At 41.1% G+C, this 21,856-nt stretch overlaps 7 protein-coding genes across 16 annotated transcripts; 1 reads left to right on the plus strand and 6 right to left on the minus strand.

The window, feature by feature from the left end:
- The first annotated feature begins 992 nt into the window (after positions 1-992).
- On the plus strand, positions 993-1,830 carry CG12278 (uncharacterized protein). Its single transcript, NM_142677.3, has one exon. It carries the CDS (start codon positions 1,018-1,020, stop codon positions 1,705-1,707), a length of 690 nt encoding a protein of 229 aa, NP_650934.1. The 5' UTR covers positions 993-1,017; the 3' UTR covers positions 1,708-1,830.
- On the minus strand, positions 1,823-2,767 carry CG31189 (uncharacterized protein). The gene is made up of 3 exons (NM_169942.4): positions 2,667-2,767; positions 2,126-2,609; positions 1,823-2,068 (listed from the first exon to the last, which is right to left on the minus strand). The coding sequence occupies exons 1-3, from the start codon at positions 2,734-2,736 to the stop codon at positions 1,846-1,848; spliced, it is 777 nt and encodes a 258-aa protein (NP_732580.3). The 5' UTR covers positions 2,737-2,767; the 3' UTR covers positions 1,823-1,845.
- A 189-nt stretch (positions 2,768-2,956) lies between these two features.
- CG31207 (uncharacterized protein) lies at positions 2,957-3,952 on the minus strand. The gene is made up of 3 exons (NM_169943.2): positions 3,842-3,952; positions 3,261-3,744; positions 2,957-3,196 (listed from the first exon to the last, which is right to left on the minus strand). Exons 1-3 carry the CDS (start codon positions 3,906-3,908, stop codon positions 2,971-2,973), a joined length of 777 nt encoding a protein of 258 aa, NP_732581.1. The 5' UTR covers positions 3,909-3,952; the 3' UTR covers positions 2,957-2,970.
- Positions 3,953-4,386: 434 nt separating this feature from the next.
- CG7079 (uncharacterized protein) lies at positions 4,387-5,754 on the minus strand. 2 transcript variants are annotated; one of them, NM_001300507.1, is made up of 3 exons: positions 5,585-5,754; positions 5,037-5,523; positions 4,387-4,966 (listed from the first exon to the last, which is right to left on the minus strand). In NM_001300507.1, the coding sequence occupies exons 1-3, from the start codon at positions 5,649-5,651 to the stop codon at positions 4,753-4,755; spliced, it is 768 nt and encodes a 255-aa protein (NP_001287436.1). In that variant the 5' UTR covers positions 5,652-5,754; the 3' UTR covers positions 4,387-4,752. The 2 variants fall into 2 exon arrangements, with proteins under 2 accessions (NP_001287436.1, NP_650936.1); NM_142679.3 differs by having other exon boundaries at positions 4,690-4,966.
- Positions 5,755-6,938: 1,184 nt separating this feature from the next.
- Positions 6,939-7,900, minus strand: Jhbp15 (Juvenile hormone binding protein 15). The gene is made up of 3 exons (NM_142680.4): positions 7,816-7,900; positions 7,271-7,754; positions 6,939-7,211 (listed from the first exon to the last, which is right to left on the minus strand). The coding sequence occupies exons 1-3, from the start codon at positions 7,871-7,873 to the stop codon at positions 7,016-7,018; spliced, it is 738 nt and encodes a 245-aa protein (NP_650937.3). The 5' UTR covers positions 7,874-7,900; the 3' UTR covers positions 6,939-7,015.
- Positions 7,901-8,307: 407 nt separating this feature from the next.
- Positions 8,308-17,725, minus strand: Mvl (Malvolio). Of its 6 annotated transcripts, none has more exons than NM_169944.3 (12): positions 17,670-17,725; positions 15,186-15,393; positions 14,941-15,125; positions 14,712-14,876; positions 14,501-14,639; positions 13,620-13,775; positions 13,393-13,551; positions 12,889-13,334; positions 12,712-12,827; positions 12,557-12,648; positions 12,270-12,340; positions 8,308-9,167 (listed from the first exon to the last, which is right to left on the minus strand). In NM_169944.3, the coding sequence occupies exons 2-12, from the start codon at positions 15,390-15,392 to the stop codon at positions 9,113-9,115; spliced, it is 1,791 nt and encodes a 596-aa protein (NP_732584.1). In that variant the 5' UTR covers position 15,393; positions 17,670-17,725; the 3' UTR covers positions 8,308-9,112. The 6 variants fall into 5 exon arrangements, with proteins under 6 accessions (NP_732584.1, NP_001262795.1, NP_001163668.1 ...); NM_079701.5 differs by lacking the exon at positions 17,670-17,725 and adding an exon at positions 17,207-17,578 and having other exon boundaries at positions 8,487-9,167; NM_001260292.1 differs by lacking the exons at positions 8,308-9,167; positions 17,670-17,725 and adding exons at positions 10,129-10,543; positions 17,510-17,578.
- Positions 17,726-18,604: 879 nt separating this feature from the next.
- Positions 18,605-21,396, minus strand: Cortactin. Of its 4 annotated transcripts, none has more exons than NM_001260295.1 (5): positions 21,348-21,396; positions 21,220-21,288; positions 20,823-21,033; positions 20,351-20,754; positions 18,605-20,259 (listed from the first exon to the last, which is right to left on the minus strand). In NM_001260295.1, exons 3-5 carry the CDS (start codon positions 20,987-20,989, stop codon positions 19,151-19,153), a joined length of 1,680 nt encoding a protein of 559 aa, NP_001247224.1. In that variant the 5' UTR covers positions 20,990-21,033; positions 21,220-21,288; positions 21,348-21,396; the 3' UTR covers positions 18,605-19,150. The 4 variants fall into 4 exon arrangements, with proteins under 4 accessions (NP_001247224.1, NP_001247223.1, NP_524426.2 ...); NM_001260294.1 differs by having other exon boundaries at positions 20,823-21,036; NM_079702.3 differs by having other exon boundaries at positions 21,220-21,365.
- Between the last annotated feature and the right edge of the window lie 460 nt (positions 21,397-21,856).

Below are 21,856 nucleotides of genomic sequence, written 5' to 3' on the forward strand. Positions count from 1 at the left end.
CGTGTTCAGTGACTACTGTTTGTTATTTCCCCTGCGCCATTATGGCCGTTGTCACGTTGGTTGCTAGGTCAATGGCCATTTGTTGCGCTAATTTCCGTTTAAATGGCTGAAGGCACGCCATTTTCAAATTAAGTTCCTTGGATTTGCACACTTTGATTCGATTGATTATGTGCTAATTGATTAAGTGGATGTGTACATTAGTCAATGAATATTAATTGTGCAATTAATTAGGAAAATGTTGTGACGATTTATATAAGCGTAGCTTAATAATATGAGATTATATCGTAGATGGTGTGACTTTTGCTTTGGCAAAATGTAAAAGTTTCTTTGATATCTCGTTTAGAAATCATTAAAACCAAAATGCTCAACATTTTCTACATTTTCAACCAAAAGAGACATTATGTTGATGTACTCTTGCAATTTACTACCAATAAATGGAAAATTAGATGTCAGAATGGATGGGTAAAACATCTGAATGTGCAACATGCAACTCACTAAACACGCGAAAGACTTAAAAAGTCTATCAGACACCTGTCCGCAAATGGTTAGAATGAATGGTTTCCGAGCACGACAAGAACTGTTGCTTCAGAATCGCAACAGTTGGCCAGGGGAAATGGCCCAGGTAACACCATCCAAGTAAATCATTTGTATTTCCCATAATTTGTAACCCCTTTTTATGGAAACTACAAGCGCAGGCGCGATTAACAAGTGGTTGTAAACAAAACAGTCACCTGTTGCCACGATAGCAACAAGGTGCCTGAGTATGTATGTATGTCTGGAATGCAACAGATAATTGCATGACTTCCGGCTGTAAAAGTTTTTCCACTTTTCTATTTCCATTTGAGATTGGACAAGGCCTAGGTCGCGGAATGTGTCTCGTGCTTTGGGTGATGGTTCACTGAACTCCAGACCCCAAAAACCGCACCACATTTATGCAAGCAGTCAGCCAAGCCTGAAAATCAATATGCTTATAAACGGAAGCCAGAGCCGATGCCTCCAACCAGTTGATTGGCGACCATGTGGCAGTTGGCATTGGGACTGGGTCTAATCCAGCAGCTGAGTCTAGCCATCGTGGTGGAGCGCAACATGTTCGCCTACTACAAGGTGCCAGCCGCTCAGCTACTTTTCGCCCAAGACTCGGATGCGGACATCGACTCCCACTCCCAAGAAATCAGCACTCTGGATGGAGGCCAGCTCAGCGACTTGTACTACGTACTACAGTGTCCACCAAAGCATGATGAAGGCATTCCCAAGGCGCGGGACATGCAAACATGCAGCGTGGTAGACCAGTACAGAGGCATGTGGAAAAAACCCAAGAAGCCAAAGCCCAAGAAGCACTTTCACATGGTCCCTTTCCGGATAGTACTACGTCCATTAGGACCGCCGGCCAGGAGACGCAGTCTAAAGCGTCGTAAACGCCAGGAAAAAGTTGGCGAGACTCCGGATATTACAACTCCGATTGATGGGGCTGCTTCCCTAGCAAAGTTGGAAGTGGTGACTAGTCCCCTACAGTTCCTGGGACGCACCCATAAGCGGCAGAAGCTTCTTAAGCTGTCCGCCGACCATCGAAAGTCCAAGGTGGGCACCAGTTCCAAAGCTCTTCAGCATATGTACCATCGCGATGAGTCCTACAACGATCATATATTCTACGACGAACTTCAGGAGGACGGAGAGTTCCACAACCTCGGCAATGAAAAATTGAATTAAGTGTAGTTATTCCAGTATATTATATAGTATATATCGGAGCTGGTGGGATAAAGAATATAAAAAAAAGCACACACACAAACCTAATAATATATTATATAATATATGCATAATATATGCAATCCTAAGCAGTCGCTTTTATTAGGATCCCATCCGAATGTCTACATAAGGAAGAAACATATCATCGTAGGCTACGTTATCGAAAACTCTGTTGAGCAGGACAGTGAAGGCATTGGTGAAGGCTTTGACTAGACCGGGCTGCAAATCATTCCAGAACTCCACCCAGTTCTCGTTGAATAGCTTATTCATGAAAATTGTCACATCTGTGTTTTCCTTGTACAGTCCATCCAACCATATGATCCATCTAAAAGTTGAACCGGAAAGTAAATCAGGGAACACAGTTCATTTGCCATCCAATTACCGATCCAAGTCGAGACTGGGCACCAGATTGTAAATCTTCAGATAGCGCTTGTCATTTCTGTACTCCACCAACGCCTTGATGGTCAGGGTAATCCGGAAGTTCTGAAAGTCGGATATCAACCTCCCAGTGGTATTGAAGAAGAAGAGCAAAACCCTGCCACTCATATCATAGGTGGCCTCATGCACAAGTCGTGGCAATCGGACCTTCAGCACAATTTGCTTCTGATTGGGCTCGTACAGGAATCCCTCGACGTGGGTGATTGTGGCATTATTGAAGCCCTTGTTCACATTGTCCCGCATTCGAAAGTCCATCCAGATAGGACCGCGACTGGGTGATTCCATAATAACGGAATCGGGAAAGTTGTAGGCATCCAGCGGCGGAAGTCCTATCTCTGGAATGCCCTTGGGGTAGTGTTTAATCAATGCATTGATACTTCTGACCAGGCAGGTTGAGTCCCCGAAATGGCACTTCTCAACATCTTCGGCTAGAAATGTTCATCTCAGTTAAAATCAGATCAATCTGGCACTGAAAACCCACGCACGTAAGCTTGCTCCCGAGATCATAACTGGGATACACCAACACAGGAAAGTCAGTGAAATCAACCTGTCCATTGCAATCACGTAATTGTACTGACTACAAAACAATAAACGCCTCGGTCACGAAATAGTGAATAGTGAGTGAATAGTGAACTCGAATGCTTAGAACCTGATCTAAGGCGGAGCTTTTCAACAGTCAACAATAATGTATGTAATGCTAACGCTATTGCAACCGGTTTCGAACAATATTCATCTTTGTCCTTTCAAGTCTCTAATAAAAAAAGCAGCAAGTAATATCTTTAATCACCTTTAATCATTTACTTCGAACTCTTTGGAAATCGGTAAGAACATGTCATCGTATGGGACCTTTTTGAAAATATCCTCGAAAACGGAGCGAAACACACCGGCGAATATTTTCAGGTTTGTGGGCTCCAGCTCGTTCCAAAACTCAACCCAGTGCAGATTGAACACCTGATTAATGGCTATCGTCATATCCGTGTTGGATTCGAAAAAGTTGTCTAGCCAGAATACCCATCTGTAGAGCAATGCTTGGTCAGTTTACATTGGATTACATTGTGGTGCCCAATTGGGTAACTCACCGGTCCATGGTCACGAAGGGGGTTAGCTCGTATATCTTCAAGTAGCGCTTATTATTGCGATACTCCATTATGACCTTCAATTTGAGAACAAAGCGAAAGTTCTGAAAATCCGAAAGGGATTCCCCCGTGGAATTCATCTGTACAATCCACACCCTTCCCATACTGAAGTAATCGCCCTTATGGATTAGACTGGGTATCCGGCCGTGTATTTCAATCAAGCTGGATGTGGGATTCTCATCAAACCCACTGACCTTCGTGATCGTCGTGTTCTCGAAGCCGTAGTTCACTTGATTGAACAGATCGAAGTTCAACCAGAAGGCGCCTACCATTGCATCATTCCAGAACTTTGAGTCCCTAATGTCCACCACATCAATGGGCTTCAATCCGATCGCCGGTATGCCTTTGGGATAATTCTTTATTATAGCATTCATGGAATTAACAATGCACTTAGAATCTCCAAAGCGGCACTTCTTAATTTCCTTTGCTGCGGTACCGAGTAATAAAAAAAAGTATATTATTCCTTAAATCACCTAAAAACAACGCGATGCCCGTTTTTTTTTTTTTTTTTTTTTGTTACCTACGGAGAATTTGGCCTTGCAACGATCCGATGATCTGCAGGAGCACCAGAACGATTATTGTATCTTTCATTTTGATATATTTGTGCCACTAGTATTCCATGTTGACTTCCAGTGCCTTCACCCGACGACTTCGATTTGAAACCATAGGTGGAACAACAACTAGAACTTAGTTGTGCGCTTAAGTGCAACCGGTTTTGTTGAAAGCTCTACTTGTCATATTTGCATTTTCAACTTGAGATATTTTCAATTATTCAATGAAAAAAATATTTTTTGTATTTAATGATTTACGAGCTATTTTACAGTTTCAATCCAGTTGCAGTCTCTTGAAAATCGAAAATTTCCAAAATGTATATTACAAATCTAGCTGAAACCTTTCAATAATCTGTAAGCTTTTTATTTATTTCTTACTGGAGAAAAGGTTCATATTCAATCCAAAAACCATCGATTTCCCAAACAGAACATCCTCACTTCGAGTTTCAAAGTGAATGTAATTCAAAAAGCTTTCGAAATCCCGAAATCATGTATGAAATCTAGACAGATTGAGATTTGTTATGATTTTTATTAAATACCTTCTCATCGCTTTGCAGTTGAGAATGAAAATTAGTGGAGGAATCAGATCCAAGAACAATTGCACAATTTCTAAACTTGTATTGCCACTCATTCAATTGGCTAATAAACTAACAATTTATAACAAGTATGACTCTTATATTACAATTGCAGTTTTCAAAGGCCAACAAACCTGGCAGGAATGCGCATAAATCGAGAACCAGTTTTCATATCATATACAATACATTTGTCCCCTCAAACTGATCACATACGGAGTATAATAAGGTACTCTTAGCACAACATTTACGAATATCCTACTTTATTTTTACTAGCAAATACGTTTAAGTCATCAGTACTGAAACTTAAGATTACTTTGGGTCTTCAGCGGCTAGGAACAGATCATCATAGGGTACTTTTTCGAATAAATCCTCAAATAGACTTAAAAAGACGGTTTCGAACAAACGCAGAATACCCGGCTCCAGTTCGTTCCAGAACTCCACCCAATTCCGGTTGAACAGATTGTTAACTGCAATCGTTAGGTCTTCATTGTCGGGAAAGAAGTTGTCTAGCCACATAATCCAGCTAGAATTAGAAAGAAAATATTATAGGGTAATACAATAAGAATGAGTATATTTATATCTAGTAGGCTCACCGGTCCAGCCTTATATTAGGAACTAGCTCGTAGATCTTTAAATATCTCTTGTTGTTTCTGTACTCGACGCGCACTTTCAGCGTAAGAACGAATTGAAAATTGAGGAAATCCGACTCCGACGTTCCCTGAGAGTGGATATCGACGAACCAGAGCATCCGTCCCTTGGCCACATAGTCGCCCTTGTAAACCAGCCGGGGAATCTTGCCGTGAATTTCGATCTTGGTGGTGGTGGGATCCTTGTCGAATCCCCTGATCTCCGTGATCGTGGTGTTCTCGAAGCCATAGTTGATCTGATTGATCAGATTGAAGTAGTACCAGGCACCTCCCACCTGGGAATCGTTGACCAGCAGCCAATCCCGCACGGACAGCACATTGAAGGGTTTCAGATCGACCTCGGGAATGCCCTTTGGAAAATCTCTCAGCAGTGCATTTGCCGACTCTACCAGGCACTTTCCGTCACCGAAGTGGCATTTTTTCACCTTGGCAGCTGTGGAGAAGATGGTCTTGTTTAGCCGGTTCAATCAAGGACATTTGATTCAAAAACCCACGCAACTTCTGGCACTGCAGTCCACCGAACAGCTGAATTGTTATAATCACGTAGGCCAGGAAATGCATCTGACAGCGAAATAAACTCGAATACTCCACAAGTAACGCTTAAGCACTCAGTAGACCGATACACTAGCATAGCCGATGCCAACTACTCGGTGATTAAATCGGATTTGTTGTAGTGGCGGAATATCATAAGGAAATCTAAGCAGCGCCCATTATCATAACGTGTTCCCAAACAGCCCATATAGCTATACACTGACTGAAAAAATTAATTACTTTAAAAGTGTACAGTTTGTAATATACTAAAGTGGATGTACAAATATTCTACTCAGTGTTTAAATACATTTAATTAATTGCTCTAATTTGCACCCGTTTCGATCTCACCGCTTAGAACGAGATCTCAACTGAAAAGCTTCCGATTCCTAAGCTTTCACCACACCTGAGCAAGATTTTCAATCGATCGCATTTGCAACAGATTTCAAGAAACATTCAGTTTTACAATTACGAAATCCGGTTCGAGATGGATCCAATACTCCTCAAAATTGTTACTAATACGTTCGTTAACGATCACGGAAAGATCACTGTTCTTCATTATGCTGAATGCAACTGAAAACCAAATAAATACCTATAAAACTGTGCTGTGTAACAAGAAAAGATTACTTATATGCCGATCTATGATAATACGAGGACTAAGCATATCCTTTGTTGTCGACGTTAAGAAAAAACTTAGCAGCAAACCCAACGTTTTTTTATATCAAGCCGAAAAATTAAGATATGGATCTGGATGTGGTCATAGTGATGTTCCCAATACCATAGAACCTTTGCTCACTCACATTCTAAGGCAAGGTGACGATTCCATTGCTAAAGTGTATAGCCGTCCAGTGGTTTCCTATAGATCCCCGCTTTCCTCACCTTTCAATCCCAGTAGCTGTTGAAAATGTAAATTCGTTGGATCACGTTTACAAGTTCTGTAAAGTCTTACGTAATTCATCGGCTTAAGCTAGGAAATCCACTATTGCGAGTTATGCCAAGCTGAATTGCATTTTTTTCAATGGCAAATCTTAAAGTCAAACGATGGATTTTAAAGCTATGTTATAGCTTTAACAAGTTTTAGACCATTACATCATAAAACGTTTATATTATTATAGTTAAATGAGAGGTATTATCTGCATGATGGTATCGTTTTCTCAAGTTCCGCAAGAAAGATACATAAACAAAGATCAAAATAATTCAATGAAATGAATACATTGAATTGAATACTCTTAGTGAGGTCCAAAGAATAATATTAATAAAATATTATACTTGCATATTAAGCCGTCCTCCACAACAAATTAACTAAGCTCGACTTTACATATTTGAAGAACAGTATTAATCATATAACATTTAACCATTTCTCATAACTGTTTTTAAATCAAATATGTGTTGTACTTTCAGTCCCTATACAAATCGTCATATGGTAACTTATTAGCTACTCGCTGGAGAATCGACTCGACCAACTGATCCACCGCAGAGGTGATACCCCTGCGAAGGTTATGCCAAATTTCCAGCCACTTTGTGTTGGCCACAACGTTCATGGCATCGCTCATTTCAGGATTGTTGAAAAGATTTTCCAAGTTCAAGTGCATGCTGACAAGGAAACGTTTTGTTAGAAATCATTTGGAAATAAGTTTGAACTGCGAAATTACCCCTGCACATCCAGCAAGCACTTGACCTTGGATATTCCGGCATATAGCTTGCCATCGTCTCGGAGATCCTCCAGAACTCGCACTTTGCAACGAACGCGGCATTCTCTGATCTCCACCTTGGCTTGACCTTTGCCATGAATGGGCATAGTCAGCAAACTGCCCCTCATCTCGTAAGTTCCATTGAGTTTCAGCAATGGAATCCAGCCACTCAACTCGAGGACCCGAGGCAAATCCGCATCGAATCCCTTTGCCTCCGTCACTGTGGAGTCTGCGAATCCGATTACGGTTAGGTTAGGGAATTTCAAATCAAAAGTAGATGACCCATCTGGTTCCAACCGACTAACGACGACATCCTCGAATCCAATGGAGTCCAGAGCAACCAATCCAATGGAGGGCAGACCCTTCGGATACAAGCGCAGAATCCTGGTGACTGTTTCCGCTATGCAGATGGAATCGCCAGCCCTGCATTTCTCGATCTCAGGAGCTGCAAGTTGTACAAGTTTCAACAATCCATTTATGTATCCTAGGAATATCCTTTCTCTTACGCAACTGTCCCAAACTTGGGGCCATCCACAGGCAGCAAACGAATACGATTAGCCTCATTTCGATTTGATTTAGTGATAATTAATGAGTGGCTTGCGACTAACTATTCGCTTTTATAGGCCATTAAGCATCGTCAGACAATTGCCGGTTACATGCAAATGCAAATCAGTCAATAATCACTTCGATGAATGGGATATATTAGATACCCACGCCCACGCCCTGACACCTGACACCTAACACTTTGTAGCTTGAGCGATGCAATGATCAACTCATTAACCTTTTGGGGCAGTCATTTTCACTTTCAGTCAACTAATCGGTCATTACACTGCTTTTAATTACAACAACATAACAGCCACTTGATGCAGTCTATGACATAAGTCCCTAAAATATAATTTCAGTGTTTTCCGATTCATGTAACTTTTAACGAAAATAGATGCTCTTTACAGCTTAAATCTTTTAAACTTAAATATAAAGGCCAGTGGAACATGTGTTTCCTAATATAATAAAAATCTTTATTTATAGCGATTTTTGTAGACAACAATTTTAAAAATATTTTTTGCAACTATCTAGGAGATGATGGACTCCTCTGGACCTTTAGTTTACATTAAAAAGTGCAGATTTAAATTGGGAGTTCTTAGGTTAAACAGTACAAAATAAATACAAAGTACAAAGTATAATTTTAAAACATTTGATAAATAATTACTCACATACGTTCAATGTAGAGACATACAATTATATCATTTTACAGACAAATTGAAATACGATTAGACAATTGAAGTGGTTCGATTTACACTCAGTTAATTTCACAGCCTTATTATTAGACTTTTAAACTATTTGCTTTAATTAAAAGTGATTTCGATTAGTGATAATTTAGACGATTTCATGGATTTTCTATTTTGTCTCTTCGCGCTTCTCAGTAAGTAGAGTTTATGAACCGTTTTTGGTACGCTTTTCAATTAGAATTTAGTTATTGTGTTACACTGATCCCAGGTCCTCTCCGAGAACCTCTTATATAAGTATACCCGAAGCAACAACGGACGCCAACCCAATCCCCGCCAGCCAGGTTGAACCGAATTTTAACCTGGCCCCGGAAAACTCTGCCACATTGTGTCCGTTGTCGAGTGGTTTGTTAAGGCGGCGGCATTCACGGAACCAATTAGAACGCCAACGCTAGCTGAGGACGACGTGCTGACCCCCAGTTCCGTTCAGATTGCTGCTGGGGCAGCCGAGCTCGTTGTTGTTGCTGTTGGTGAAACAAACCTCCTCACTGCCATCAGAATCAGTGCAGCACAGTAATGGCTACGCATCCTCACCAGCCAAGCCCTCCGGTTCCTGGTCCGAACTCGTGGCAATCCTGCAAGAAAATCGCAAAAAAGTTGTTATAAACGAATGATGATTGATGGTTGATGCGGGGAGATTTAGGTGCGAATCTCTCGATAATGCAAATTTAATTATGACAAGGTTACAGAAAAAAAACATGAAAATTTGCAGATGCTCACTTCGATTAAGAGGGTGGACACAGAAAGCAATTTTAAATTCAATGAGTCAAAAAGAATTGATACTTAACAAACATTTCTATTCAATTTATTTATTTAAAGTTACACGCCGAAAATGTTTCTACGCTTTTTAAATAATGCCCTTGATATACATTTAATTATGAAGGGTTTTTATTGTGATTTTCTATTTTATTATTATTGTAACAAACTTATATGTACGTATTTAGTTATTACAGTATTATTTATTGTGTATTCTCTTACGAAAGTAAAACTGAATTTAAAAACATGTTTATCTCATGTTTGCACAGAAACATGCATGAGCACAAATAGCTATTCCTATTTACATATTTATCCTGCACAACAAATCTAAAACTTATAAAAGACAATGTATTTCGCGATTGCTATTTTAATAGATTTTTTATTTTTTCATGTAAATCCATAAAAGAATGGATTATGTTTCGAATAAACCTAATATCTTGTGCATACAAATGGATAGGATATATCAAGATGGCCTCACAGTTTTACAGTAGATATTTTTTTGATTGAAGTGAAAATTTCGAAGAAAAAGTACCTTTTTAACAACAAATTTTAAACGGAATGAAAAATCAATATATTGAAAACCTTTGTAGCCATAGGAAAGCTTAGTAAATAATAAAAAATAAAAATACATAATACATTTAAAGTAAGCTATAACCCAATTTGAGACACATACAAAGTTAAACAAAACAAACAGATATAAATCCATCATGAAGTTCAGAAACACATTTCAATTCACACGTAAACAAATATACGAAGTAAAAAGTAAAAAACCACCAGAGAACACAACATCGATATTGGTATTTTTATTGTCCGGAGAAGATACTGGAAAATTGTATAAAATTCATTTATTTCTAGAGTTAATAAATTATGTCTACTACTATACATGCGAGTTCTAAAAAGTACGCAATGGTTTATACAACGCTTCTAATGTCAACAAAATGTATACAAAAGAGTAGTACGTACAATTCGTTTAATAAATAGGCTAGACAGATCTTTTAGGGGAAAATACTTAAAGTGCACAATCTTAGATCATAAATTTTCTACAACATTTACATAAAGTGTGTAATTGGGAGTAAGTTTCAAACATTACAATCATTACACTTAAAACTATCTTAGTTGGTTTCGTTGGGTGAGATTCTGGTTTGGATTCTGAATGGAGCTTCTTGTGGCTCCACTATCGTTAAGCGTCAGCTCGCTATATACATTATAACCAGGATCCGATCCAGATTCGAAGTAGTAGTAGTAGTGGTAGTACAAGTTGATGGGTCACCAGGCAAAGAGAAAAAATCAGTTTTGACCATCACATTTTTGGGGGCGACGCATTTTGCCCATGATATTTCTAAAGTCAAGTGAGCTAAAATGGATTTTTATTTGGGTACCCTTTTAGTTATTTCAACGGTCATGGCACGCGTTCTACATTTGATCAATTTCGATTTACCCAGTTCAATTGGCTTCGATTTGGTTTTGCCTTGGCTTATGTTGCATTGAAATTTTGCATATTATGCGCAATTCTTTGGGAATTTTGAAAAATTTCAATCAAAAGTTTCAAAAAGTAATTTCAATTGGTTTGTATCAATGCCAAAAAATCCATTTCCTCACAGAAATAAAACACATTTTTGTGGTCGTTGCATGTGTGCGTGTTTAAAGTGGGTTCGTGTTTAAATTTGTTTTTGTGTTTGTCAATTGAAATAGTTGGTGGATTTTGTTGTAGTTTTTGTTTTGTACAATTGTTTGGCACATTTCAATTAACCACAAATGAATGGGAAACGGAAAACATCAATCAATCCAGTCGTGTTGTAGACACACCGAGTATAAGAGTAGGGTGTATGGTGTATAAGATAGTGAGAGGGACAGTGGTGAAACACACAGACACATACAGAGAGAGTGCAGGGTTTCCAAGTACATATAATAAAAGAAATATGTTGTGATACAAAATTATTCGAAAATTACCCACATTTATTTGGATTTCTAGTTATTTTAGTGGTATTAGGGTGATAAATGAGCCACGCCCAATGTGCTTTATGTCCATTACGAAAAATATACTTAAAATAATCTAATATATTTTAATACTTAAGCAAATATAACATTTAGTTACTAATTGTTTCCTTATTTCGTTCTAATTCCTTGTACAATCCTTGTGCAATCAAATTCCAATCGTAAAATGGCTTATATTCGCACTTATGGTCAAATACCAATTACCAATAAATTGAAAGACTTCTCGAGTAATACTTAGTGATAACTGCAACTTTATTTAACATGCTAAGCGCCAAAGCTTTATGAGTACATAATACCCATAGCTCGATAAAGCAATCATAGAAGACTTACCACAGTCAAGCTTATAATCTATAGGACCCCATCGTTGATGGGTAAATGCTTTTTATGTACAATCGTAGTTCCCCTAAAGACATGCCTTACAAATGCTAAGGGTTGCGTAGAGCCCTACTAGGTACGTGTTAGTAGTGTTAAGCGTGTGATTTAGTGTTAATATCACAAGGGTGTGTGGGGGAGTGTGGCCTGATTGAGTCACCGGGATGATTCAGTTAGGCACTTTCTCCGAGACGGTATCAAGACCTTTCACCGTGTTAGTAGCTGAATCGCCTACAACTAAGGTTACATCACTGTGAAAAATCGAAAGAAGAGAGCACAGCAAAATACGGGTTGAGGGTTTAGTTTTAGTTCAGAGATGATAACCAAATGTAGATTAGTAAATAGAAAGTAAGTACAGATGAGATAAGATTAGAATCATTAGGAAGTTAGGCCGATTTGGTTGAAAGCAGAGCGGGAAAAAACTTAATCACAAGCAATGGGTTAGCAGAGAATGCTTTTAAGGAAGAAGATGCAAATCGAGAGAGTTTGTGCATTCGAGTGTGTTCTGGATGGTTATATGGTTGAATGGTTGGAATCAAAAATCGGGAACATACCTGGCGTACGTCGAGTTGGCGTTCTTTATCGAAAAGCTGTTCTGGCTTGGCAACACAAAACGCTGCACCCACTGTAAACAGAGAATACCTTGAGTACCAGTTGATGAAGTAGGCATAAGCCCTCAAAGCCCCCAAGAACCATATGTGGTCAGTCACGTAATTTGATAAAGTCAGTCCGTTCAGTGCGGTATCTGTGATGCTTTAAAATGTGTCAAAAAGTTCGCCTAATTTGTGATTCTCTAAGCCCATTTGATAAGTGACCCAACTAGTTGCGGCCAAGTACTTACCCGGCTGTTCATCAAACGCTGATTGCCCATGCAGGCAGCCATGTGTATCACAAGGTAGAGGTTGAACAGTATATACAAAATGGCAAAAATACCTGCAATTGGCAAAAGGAAAAATACATTAGATTCGGTTTAAATTGTGGCAATTGACTACTCACAGACTAGTGCCAGCAAGCCGCCTTTAATTTCCATATTCTCTACTTGCACCACCACAAAGTACAAATTAACGCCAATCACTACAATGGTGAGCAGTATGGATACGATTTTGTTGCCCCTGTGAATACAAAAATTTAAAGAATGCACGATAATCAATTAAAAGTGTCTGTATCACTTACAGTCCATTAACAAACTCGCCCATTATGGCGGCGCACGAGGTGAAGGCGATGGTGGGTATGGCAGCGAATGGCAGCTGGAGCGACATCACCGCATTCAGGATATCGTTCATGCTAGTCAAATCTTCCATCTTGCTGAACATGGCCAGGCAGAAGGTGGGAATAATGGCAATGCAGCGCGTGACCAGCACGCGACACCAGCGCGGCCACTGCAGATTCAAGAAGCCTTCCATTGAGAACTGACCGGCATAGGTGCCCGTCATGGTGGAACTCTGGCCAGCAGCTAGAATGCCCACACCCCAAATGTACATGGCGACAGCTCCAAATGTGCAGCCAAGGAAAAGTCCGCCCTTGTATAGATCTGCATCGATGATCGCGGTTCCATTTACATTGTCCACAAAAGACATTTTGGCATCTTCGTACATCGACTTGTCTTTACACACTTCAACCTATTGGCCCACAAAGAGTTAGCAATCATTTTACACATAAATTCAAAAGTCTACTTACCACATCATTATTAGTTTTGCCATACATGCCATGGGCAAACACAGCCACCACAAACAGGTTAATGATGAAGGACACAAACAAGGCTACCGACGCCTCGATGAAGAAGTAAAAATTCGCCTCACTAACTTTCTTTGTCTGGCGACGGTCTATATCGCGGGACTGTTAACAGAAAATTGTTATGTATTGGTATCTAATTACGAAGTCACAAAAAGCTAGTTGTGCTATACCTTAACCAAGGCGGAATGCAGGTAGAGATTGTGCGGCATAATAACAGCACCCACGACACCCACGGCCTGCAGCAACACATTCGAATTGCAGTTAGAGCACCAGGGCACAAACATTCCCTCGAGAACTTCTCCTTGATTAGGGGCTGATACAATGTACTGAAAGATATGAAAAATAAATTAATTATGACTTAAAACCATTTAAAAAATGATTATGGGGAGAAAACAAATTGTTCCTAGCTTATATTGAGATTTGGTTAGAAATAACAAAATACTTGTTACTCGTAGAAAAATCCCCTCGAGGCACCCCCACTTTTTTCCATTGTAATTATCTCCAAAAACCACCATCGGTAATTGTACAATTCTGCATTGTATAATCTAATTGATAAGACTGGCATTACACATCCCATCTGGAATTGTTAGTCATGTCCGGCAGCATCATGTGCCTGGCAAACAAAAGATGAAGTATCCAGCACCCACGCTCAGAACCCCATTTAGTGTGCGAGTGAAGCTTATCTAATCATCTCCGTCTGGGGCAGAAAGCTCAAGTACAATTGTTTATAATCTGGCCCGTTAACATGATGCGGTCGTAAACTTAAGAGTAAGAATATGGGGCTAGTTAACGGGCTAACTTCATCCAGAAATCGACAAGTCAAATGTAAATTTACTACTAGCGATCATTAAAATAAACCTAAACAGGCATCTCACAAATTATTTGCCATTGCGGTCGTTGCAATTGTTTAAACAATTCGTATTTGCACTCACGTCTGGTAATTTATTCTCTTGACTACTTTATTGTCATTTGGCAAGGGGATTTTTTGCTGATTTTGGCGATTACTTTTTATAGTTAAGTTATTTTTTTCAACTTTGCATTTTAAACTTACCTCATAGCCGAATGAGACAGCCATAATGGTGATGAGGGTGCCGAATAGGAACTCCAGCTTGCGTAGACCGTACTTGTCCAGAAACAGGAACGTGAACGTGTCAACAATGGTGATCAACACTCCGCCCCACAAAGGCACTCTACAAAATGGGGAAAGCACCGCATGCATGAGTACTGGGTACTGCGATAATCCGCTCATTAGATTTGCTTACACTTTGTTGGACAGCAGGTATATGGCAATGGCCGTGCCAATGACCTCCTGCATGTCGGATCCAATAATGGCTATCTCTATCATTATCCACAGTATCCAACGTGGCAGACGCTTGTACTGTCTGTAGCACATCTCGGCCAGATGCAGGCCTGTAACCACGCCCAGTCTGCCAGGAAGATAATAAACGCTTATATCATCATCTTTTTTGCAAGGTGTGGAGACCCAATTACCTTGCAGCCAAGCGTTGCATGAGCAGACCTAGGACTGTGGCCCACAGCAAGACCCACAAGATCTTGTACTTGGCCGCCGCACCAGACTGCATATCGGATTCGATGTTGCCGGGGTCCAGATACGCAATGGACATAAGAAAACCGGGTCCCGTGAAGGCCCACAGCTTGCGAAAGCTGAAACCCACCTGCAGATCACCAGATATTAGATAAAGTTTGAGTAGCATTGCTATTCAAGCGGGTCTTACGTTTGTGCTATCATCGTCGGGTATGAGGACCTTCTCGTCGCTAAAGTAGGCCTGCTTGGCGGCGGGTTTCAGGTAGGTCGTCTCGTTGAGTATCTGCTGGTGGTGCAGCTGGTTGCTCCGCTGACTTCCTCCGCCGGATGCGCCAGACGATCCGCCCGGTCCATCTCCACCGGCACCCGGCTCGTGGTAGGCCTCATTCGAAGACATGCTGCACAGAAGAGGCGAGGTTAGACTGGACCTAATTCGAGTTTCCACATGCTGCTATATTCCCGTCCACTGCCCATTGTCGACTACTCTAATTTGTATTTTCTATTTGATTGTTTCACCTGGCATCAGCTTATGATTCCCACCATTTTCATTTAATTGAGCATCTGTGTGTGATTCTAGCTCAATTAGCATTATCATATTGCACACAACAAACAAAATAATTTTGCGCTATAATTAAGTTTTTTGCACCATATAGTTTTATTTGGGGATTTCACCATAATCAAGAGCAAAGTCACAGTAACACGTTTTATTTTTTCCGAAACGCGCGTGGCAAAATATGAAAACAATAAATAGTTCGAGAGGCATTAGCTCGGGGGTAACTGATAACGCGTCCATAATATTACTGAAATTTGCTTATATTATGCGGGTATATAAGGAAATAAAACGAGCTCAGTGATTCATGAAGTCCAGTAATTGAAATGCCTCTGCCCAATTTACCCAGAGAACTTGCAGATATTTCGCATTTGCAGTCGTATAGATATGGATGGTCGAAAACAAGACTACTTGAACATAAACACGAGTCCATTGACCCGTGTATCGATGTGAAATTTTGGACTGTTTATTTGGTAAAAGCGATTACAAGTGCATTTCGTATACAAGATGCCTGAGCAGTCTTGGCTGCTCTTCAACGCAATACATTGAATGTAGAGCCAAGTGGCTCACCTTGACAAACGCGACTGCCCCACTGATGCTACATATCTGCTATAAGGCTTTCCACATCGCTTCATTGATGATTGAATCGGAGCAAGCAAAGACAAAGAGCTCGAGAGCATCGTGCAATGTCTACTTCACATTATATGTGGCACTTGGACGGGTACATTTGGCATATACTATAAGTAACCGAGTTGGCCATATCAAGCCGCCATTAATGGAGCTTAAATCGCGCTGCAGTGGCTCGAAGGAAATGTGTAACAACGAAATGTCGGAGGAGGGTGTTTAGTTCATTGGAACACTTTTGTGTTATATTGTGTGGCGCAGACTGCTCTGTTTACCCAGTTGTATGGCAATACCCACGCCCCCAAAAGCGGAATTCTAGCCGATAAGTGTATAATCAGCCACATATTTATGTACGTGTTCCTTTGCCACTTTAGTGCCCAGTTGGACGCTGTAAATTATGACAATTGGTAATCAAAAAAAAAAAAAACGAACCATTTCCATTAAGAGTCCAAATTAAGTGGCACCAAAAAATATCATGAGTTTATTTAGAGAAAATATATATTTTAAACTGCGTACCATTTTGCGCAGTCAGCGGGCAAAAGCAATTTATATTGTATATTGAAGCAGGCGAAACAAAACACTTGACAACAAAAAATTGACAAATGCAGATAACAGTAATTTGAAAATAGAAGAGCAATACTTATCAGCCCACATTGTTAAGTCGCTTGTTAAAAAAAAAAAAACTAAAACAGTAATTATACGATTTCCGCTGCCTAAAATAGTTATTTCTATGACAGTTCTCGCTGGCAATAAAAGTAGTGAATTGTGTCTGGAAAACTATCCATTGTTAGGGGATTTTAAAGTGCGAATAGCTTGTCAACAATTGTTTTCTGTTTACGGTTATTTACGGTTAAGAATTATACATTACTCTCTTTGCCGGTTAGAGGGAGAGCGGACGGAGAGAGGGTGCACCACGTTGTTTTTGTTATTAGCGCACACCTGCGTGCGCACTCACACACACACACGAAATATTGATGGAGATGTAAATTATTGGGCAACTCAGGTTAAACAGCACTTCCTACCAGTTAATGGCTTACTTGCAACTGGGGGTTAACTAATTGGAGCCCTCGCCTTTATTATATCACAATCTCGGCACTTGTGGCAGCTTATAAATGCATTTTCCTGCTTTTCTCGCGGAGCAATTTACGAAATTTACGAATTCCGTGACGTTGTACGGCCGAAACAAGAGTGGTGATGGTCGCAGTAAACGAAGCAGAGAAATGACGAAGAAGCGGACGGTTTGGCTGCCAATTGCTGACTTAGTTAACGACAATTGACGAGCGTGCAGGCAATTTGTGCTCAGCCGTGAGCGCAGCTCTTTGTTTATTAATTTTCCTCACAATATTTGAGATTCTGCCACCAGCTGCTTTCTTTTGCACGCACACTCACTCGCCTCTCACATGCACACTGTCTTTTCGTCTGTGCCCAATGTGGCAACCTGCGGCCACTCTCTCTTCTTTGACTTGCCGAAATCTGGCAACACTCGACAAGAGTACTAACCTTATCGGCCAAACTGAAGTTTTAACTCTGAGCCCACGCGATCGAGTGACTGACTATAGCATTTTGCGGTAGCCCCTATTTATTCAAAATATCTCTCTCTCGCGTCGGCAAGTGAGAAAAAGAAAGACAGAAAGAGAGAGAGAGAGAGTGTGTGCGTGGGAGAAAGACCACTGCTTTTTTTTGAGGGGAGATTTTTTGATAAGGCCTGAGATTTGGATTTTTGAAGGCCCCAGAAATACCGCCTAAGATTTGAACATGCATTTGAAATACCGGTTTGTACATCGACCGCAGGTTACCGTTAGAAATGTTATGCGGGATACATAGTTAAGTTGCATACCCTTTGAGTTACAATCACTAGTTAATAATATCTACGTTATTACCAACACGCACACTTTATCGTAATACCTCCTTGAAGTTTAATTTATACATCAACTTTATCAGTCAAAACTTTGATTTCGTCTGACACTTTTTTCGATTACGATCCGTCGCCAATAATTGCGATAAATCTTATCAAGTCTTTTTGGGATTGGCGCTCAAATTTACAATATGGCCGTACATCCTACTTATGTATGTTTTTTAACTAATTAATCACCACAATGCAAAGTACTCTTTCTTTGTTGAGCCCATATGCACTCACATTTGCACCATGAATCATGTCAGTAGCTCGTTTCATGTAACAATTTCTACTTTGCCAGATTACGATGCGTTCGGAACAGGCAGATAAGAATTCGGCCCATCCAAGAAAGGCCTTGACAGTTCTACCCCAAAATAGAGATATCCTCGTGATATTAGAAGGAACCCAACAATATGCTCGTTCTTATCTTCTTATAGAAATTTGTGAATTCCCGTATCCAATGAAATCATTTTACTTAGTAAAATGATTTGTTAGGCCTTAAAAAAAAACAAAAACACCCGAACTATCAGTACCACAATTTAAGAGAGAACTCGTTATTATTTAACTTTATTAATTATGTATTTCTTTATCAAAAGAGCAGACTTTTTGTTTGTGACTGTCTTCAACATTAGATCCGTCTTTAACATTAGATCAGATCACCTGACACGGGAAACTCTCGTAGACTTTATACAATTCAAAAAAACCAAAATCGTTACTTGACACAAATATCATAACTAATGCATAAAATATGAAATGAGAGATATCTAAAATAGCTTGGCATATTTTCTTGGTAAAATAAATGTGTTAAATACAAAGAATGTAAAATGCAATAAATGATACATATATCAAAAATGGAATACCACGGTTACTTTAAGTGCTAGCATAACAAATTACAATAATAATTCAATATCTAGCCATTCGTTGCACATAATTTGGAGGGTTAAGAGGGTAAACAATGGATGGGAAATGGGCTGGGTTAGTTGCGAATTGGTTTATATGGTTTATAATCCAACATCAGTATTATCGTTTTCGTTAGTATGTAAATACAATTTGATTTTGTTCTATCGTGAATTTCAATTGGAAGCTTTTATGAGTTCTGTCCCACCACCTGCACGTAGTTGGCTGGAAAGAGTCCGTAGCGGTTCTTGCACAATCCCCTCCACCACCCATCGTCGATCTTCTCGATGTGGGTGATCACGTCATCTGGATCAAAGGATATCTCGTCGTCATCCGCCGCCTGGTAGTCGTACAGGGCAATGGCGTGGATTCCGGTGTCCTCCAGATAGTCGGCCAAATTGTCTGAGTTCGCGTAGATTGCCTCCTCGGGAACGGTTGCGGTGCCACTCGGAGCAACAGCCTCTGAAACGGTTCCATTCGTTGGTGGCAAGGGCGAGGCAGCCTTAATCTCGGCCTGGTTCTGGTACAGTGGCTCTTCTTCAACTACTGGCTCAGGATCGGCTTGAGGTTGCGGCTCAGGTTGGACTTGGACTTGGGCGTGGACTTCGGGTTGAGGCGTCGGCACATACACTGGTGATTGCGGCTCACTTCTGGGAGGCGTGTCCACGGTCTCAACCTCAATTTGGGGCACCACATCTGGTGGTGGAGCTGCAGCCTTGGCCACTGGAGCTGTTTCCGGCTCTCGAGCGGGGACCACTGTCGGAGTAGGAGCAACCGCAGCTGATGTTGTACTTGCCGTTGGCTCCTCCTTTGCTTCTAATTCTATTTTAACAGGCTGCGCCTTGGGAATGATAATGGGTTCCTTTCGTGCTGGAGGGGTTTCAGAAACAGGCGACTGCATCTGGTTAAATGCACTGATAGCATTGCCAATGCCACCGGTCCGACCTGTCTGGATGGCCGCCCTGCTGCCCTTTGGAGGCGGTGCTTCCGTCGAGGTACGAGGAGTGTTCTCGGCCACAGTCTTCTTGGCGGCTTCCTCCCGATCCCGCTTGTCCTTGGCCTCACGGAGACGTTTCTGTTCCTCGGCCCGCTTACGTGACTCCTCCTCGGAGTTTTTAGCCAGATTCTCGAACTTGGCACGCAAATTGGAAGGCTTGGCACCTTCGATGACTGGCTTGACCTTGTGGTCCACCTGGCTGGCGTGCTTCTGCGGAGCCTCTTTGTGGTCCCATCCCACCGCGGACTTGTCCTTTCGGTCCTCCTGAACGCCAAACTTGCCGCCAAAGCCCTTGGAGTAATCTTATGTTGGGAGAAGATATAAATAAAATAATCAGACATGAACATACTAAGAAAAAATCAATGAGAAATTCATTTCCGTTAGGTAACTTACCCTTCTGAGACTCGTGCTTCTCCACCTTCTCGATGTGATCCCAGCCCACGGCGGATTTATCCACCCGATCGGACTGCACTCCAAATTTGCCTCCGAAGCCGGTGGCGTAATCCTTCTGGGAGGCGTGCTTCTCGACCTTTTCGACGTGGTCCCAGCCCACGGCAGACTTGTCCTTGCGATCCTCTTGCACTCCGAACTTTCCCCCAAAACCATCGCTGTAGTCCTTCTGCGAGGCGTGCTTTCCCACCTTGCCCTGGTAGTCATGACCCACAGCCGACTTGTCCATGCGGTCCTTCTCAACGCCAAACTTGCCCCCGTATCCGTATCCTGCGTTCTGATCCTTCAGCAGCTGCTTCTTCTTGTCCAGATCGGCCTGCTCCGTCTCCTCGCGCAGCTTGTCCATGCTAAAAAGAATAAAGAAAGGGAACAATGAACCCGATACCCAGTGTTTCGAGAATTTCGGATGACTCACTCGATGGTGCCTGCTGTGCGACCGCTGCCGTCGATCGTCTTTGATCCCCAGCGCTGCTCCTGCTCACTGACATCGTTCACGAAGTCCGGATCCGTCTCCCAGTCGTCGTCCTCCGCGGAGGCTGCACTGGTGGCCTGAATCTGGTGACCGGCACTTGCCTTCCACATTCTTTTTACCGGTTTCTGGTCGCTGGTTACTCGCTTATCCTTATCTGCTGGGTAGATAGATAAACACCATGACGAGTGTGAGTAGTCGGGGCAGGTTTTCAGTTGCAGGGGCTCCGCTTCCGATTCGTGGCCCAGATAACAAGTCACAAAACACCGAAGAAGGGAGGGGCCGACAAAGCCGGATCGGGAACAAGATGCCACTGGCGCTCTATGTTCATATGTATACTCACATCCCGATGACTAACTCCTACTGCAAGAGGAACTTATGATCTGATGCCGCTAGGGATGTCTGCAAATTTCTGGGAGGAGAAGGGTTAAACAATTGATTCATAAAGAGACCAACAAACGGGAAACTAACTGAACTAAATTTCATTCGATACAATGGATGCATCGATATGCTACGAAAAGCCGATAAATTATTGTGATGAGCTTGACAAAAGGTAGTTGCTGCAGTTTTAGGGGCGCCCAATTTAAATGATTAAGAGATACAGTCGTGGTTCTTTTACTTTATTCGATAAGTCAATGCACCGATATATACTGCAGTACCAATATATGTGATCGTGATCAATAGAACTGAGTGCTCGGGCAAAAGGTATTTGATGTTATACCAAGTGGCGCCATAGTAATTTGTATAATTAATAAGATTCTGCCAGAACGGTAATTAACAGGTATAAGAGTTGACTTTTTTCATATAACCGCAAACATATCATCGATATATCGATAGTTTTGGATTTGAATTTGCTTCGATGTCGGCTGACAATTAACGTAATTGGTTTTTATATATAGTTATAAAAATACAAATAAAAATAGTTATAAAACGGCTTAGGAAGGAACAGGATATTTATTTAACTGTATTGCCCTAACGGC

The sequence above is a fragment of the Drosophila melanogaster genome, chromosome 3R, assembly GCF_000001215.4.
Source record: "Drosophila melanogaster chromosome 3R".
Lineage (NCBI taxonomy): Eukaryota > Metazoa > Arthropoda > Insecta > Diptera > Drosophilidae > Drosophila > Drosophila melanogaster.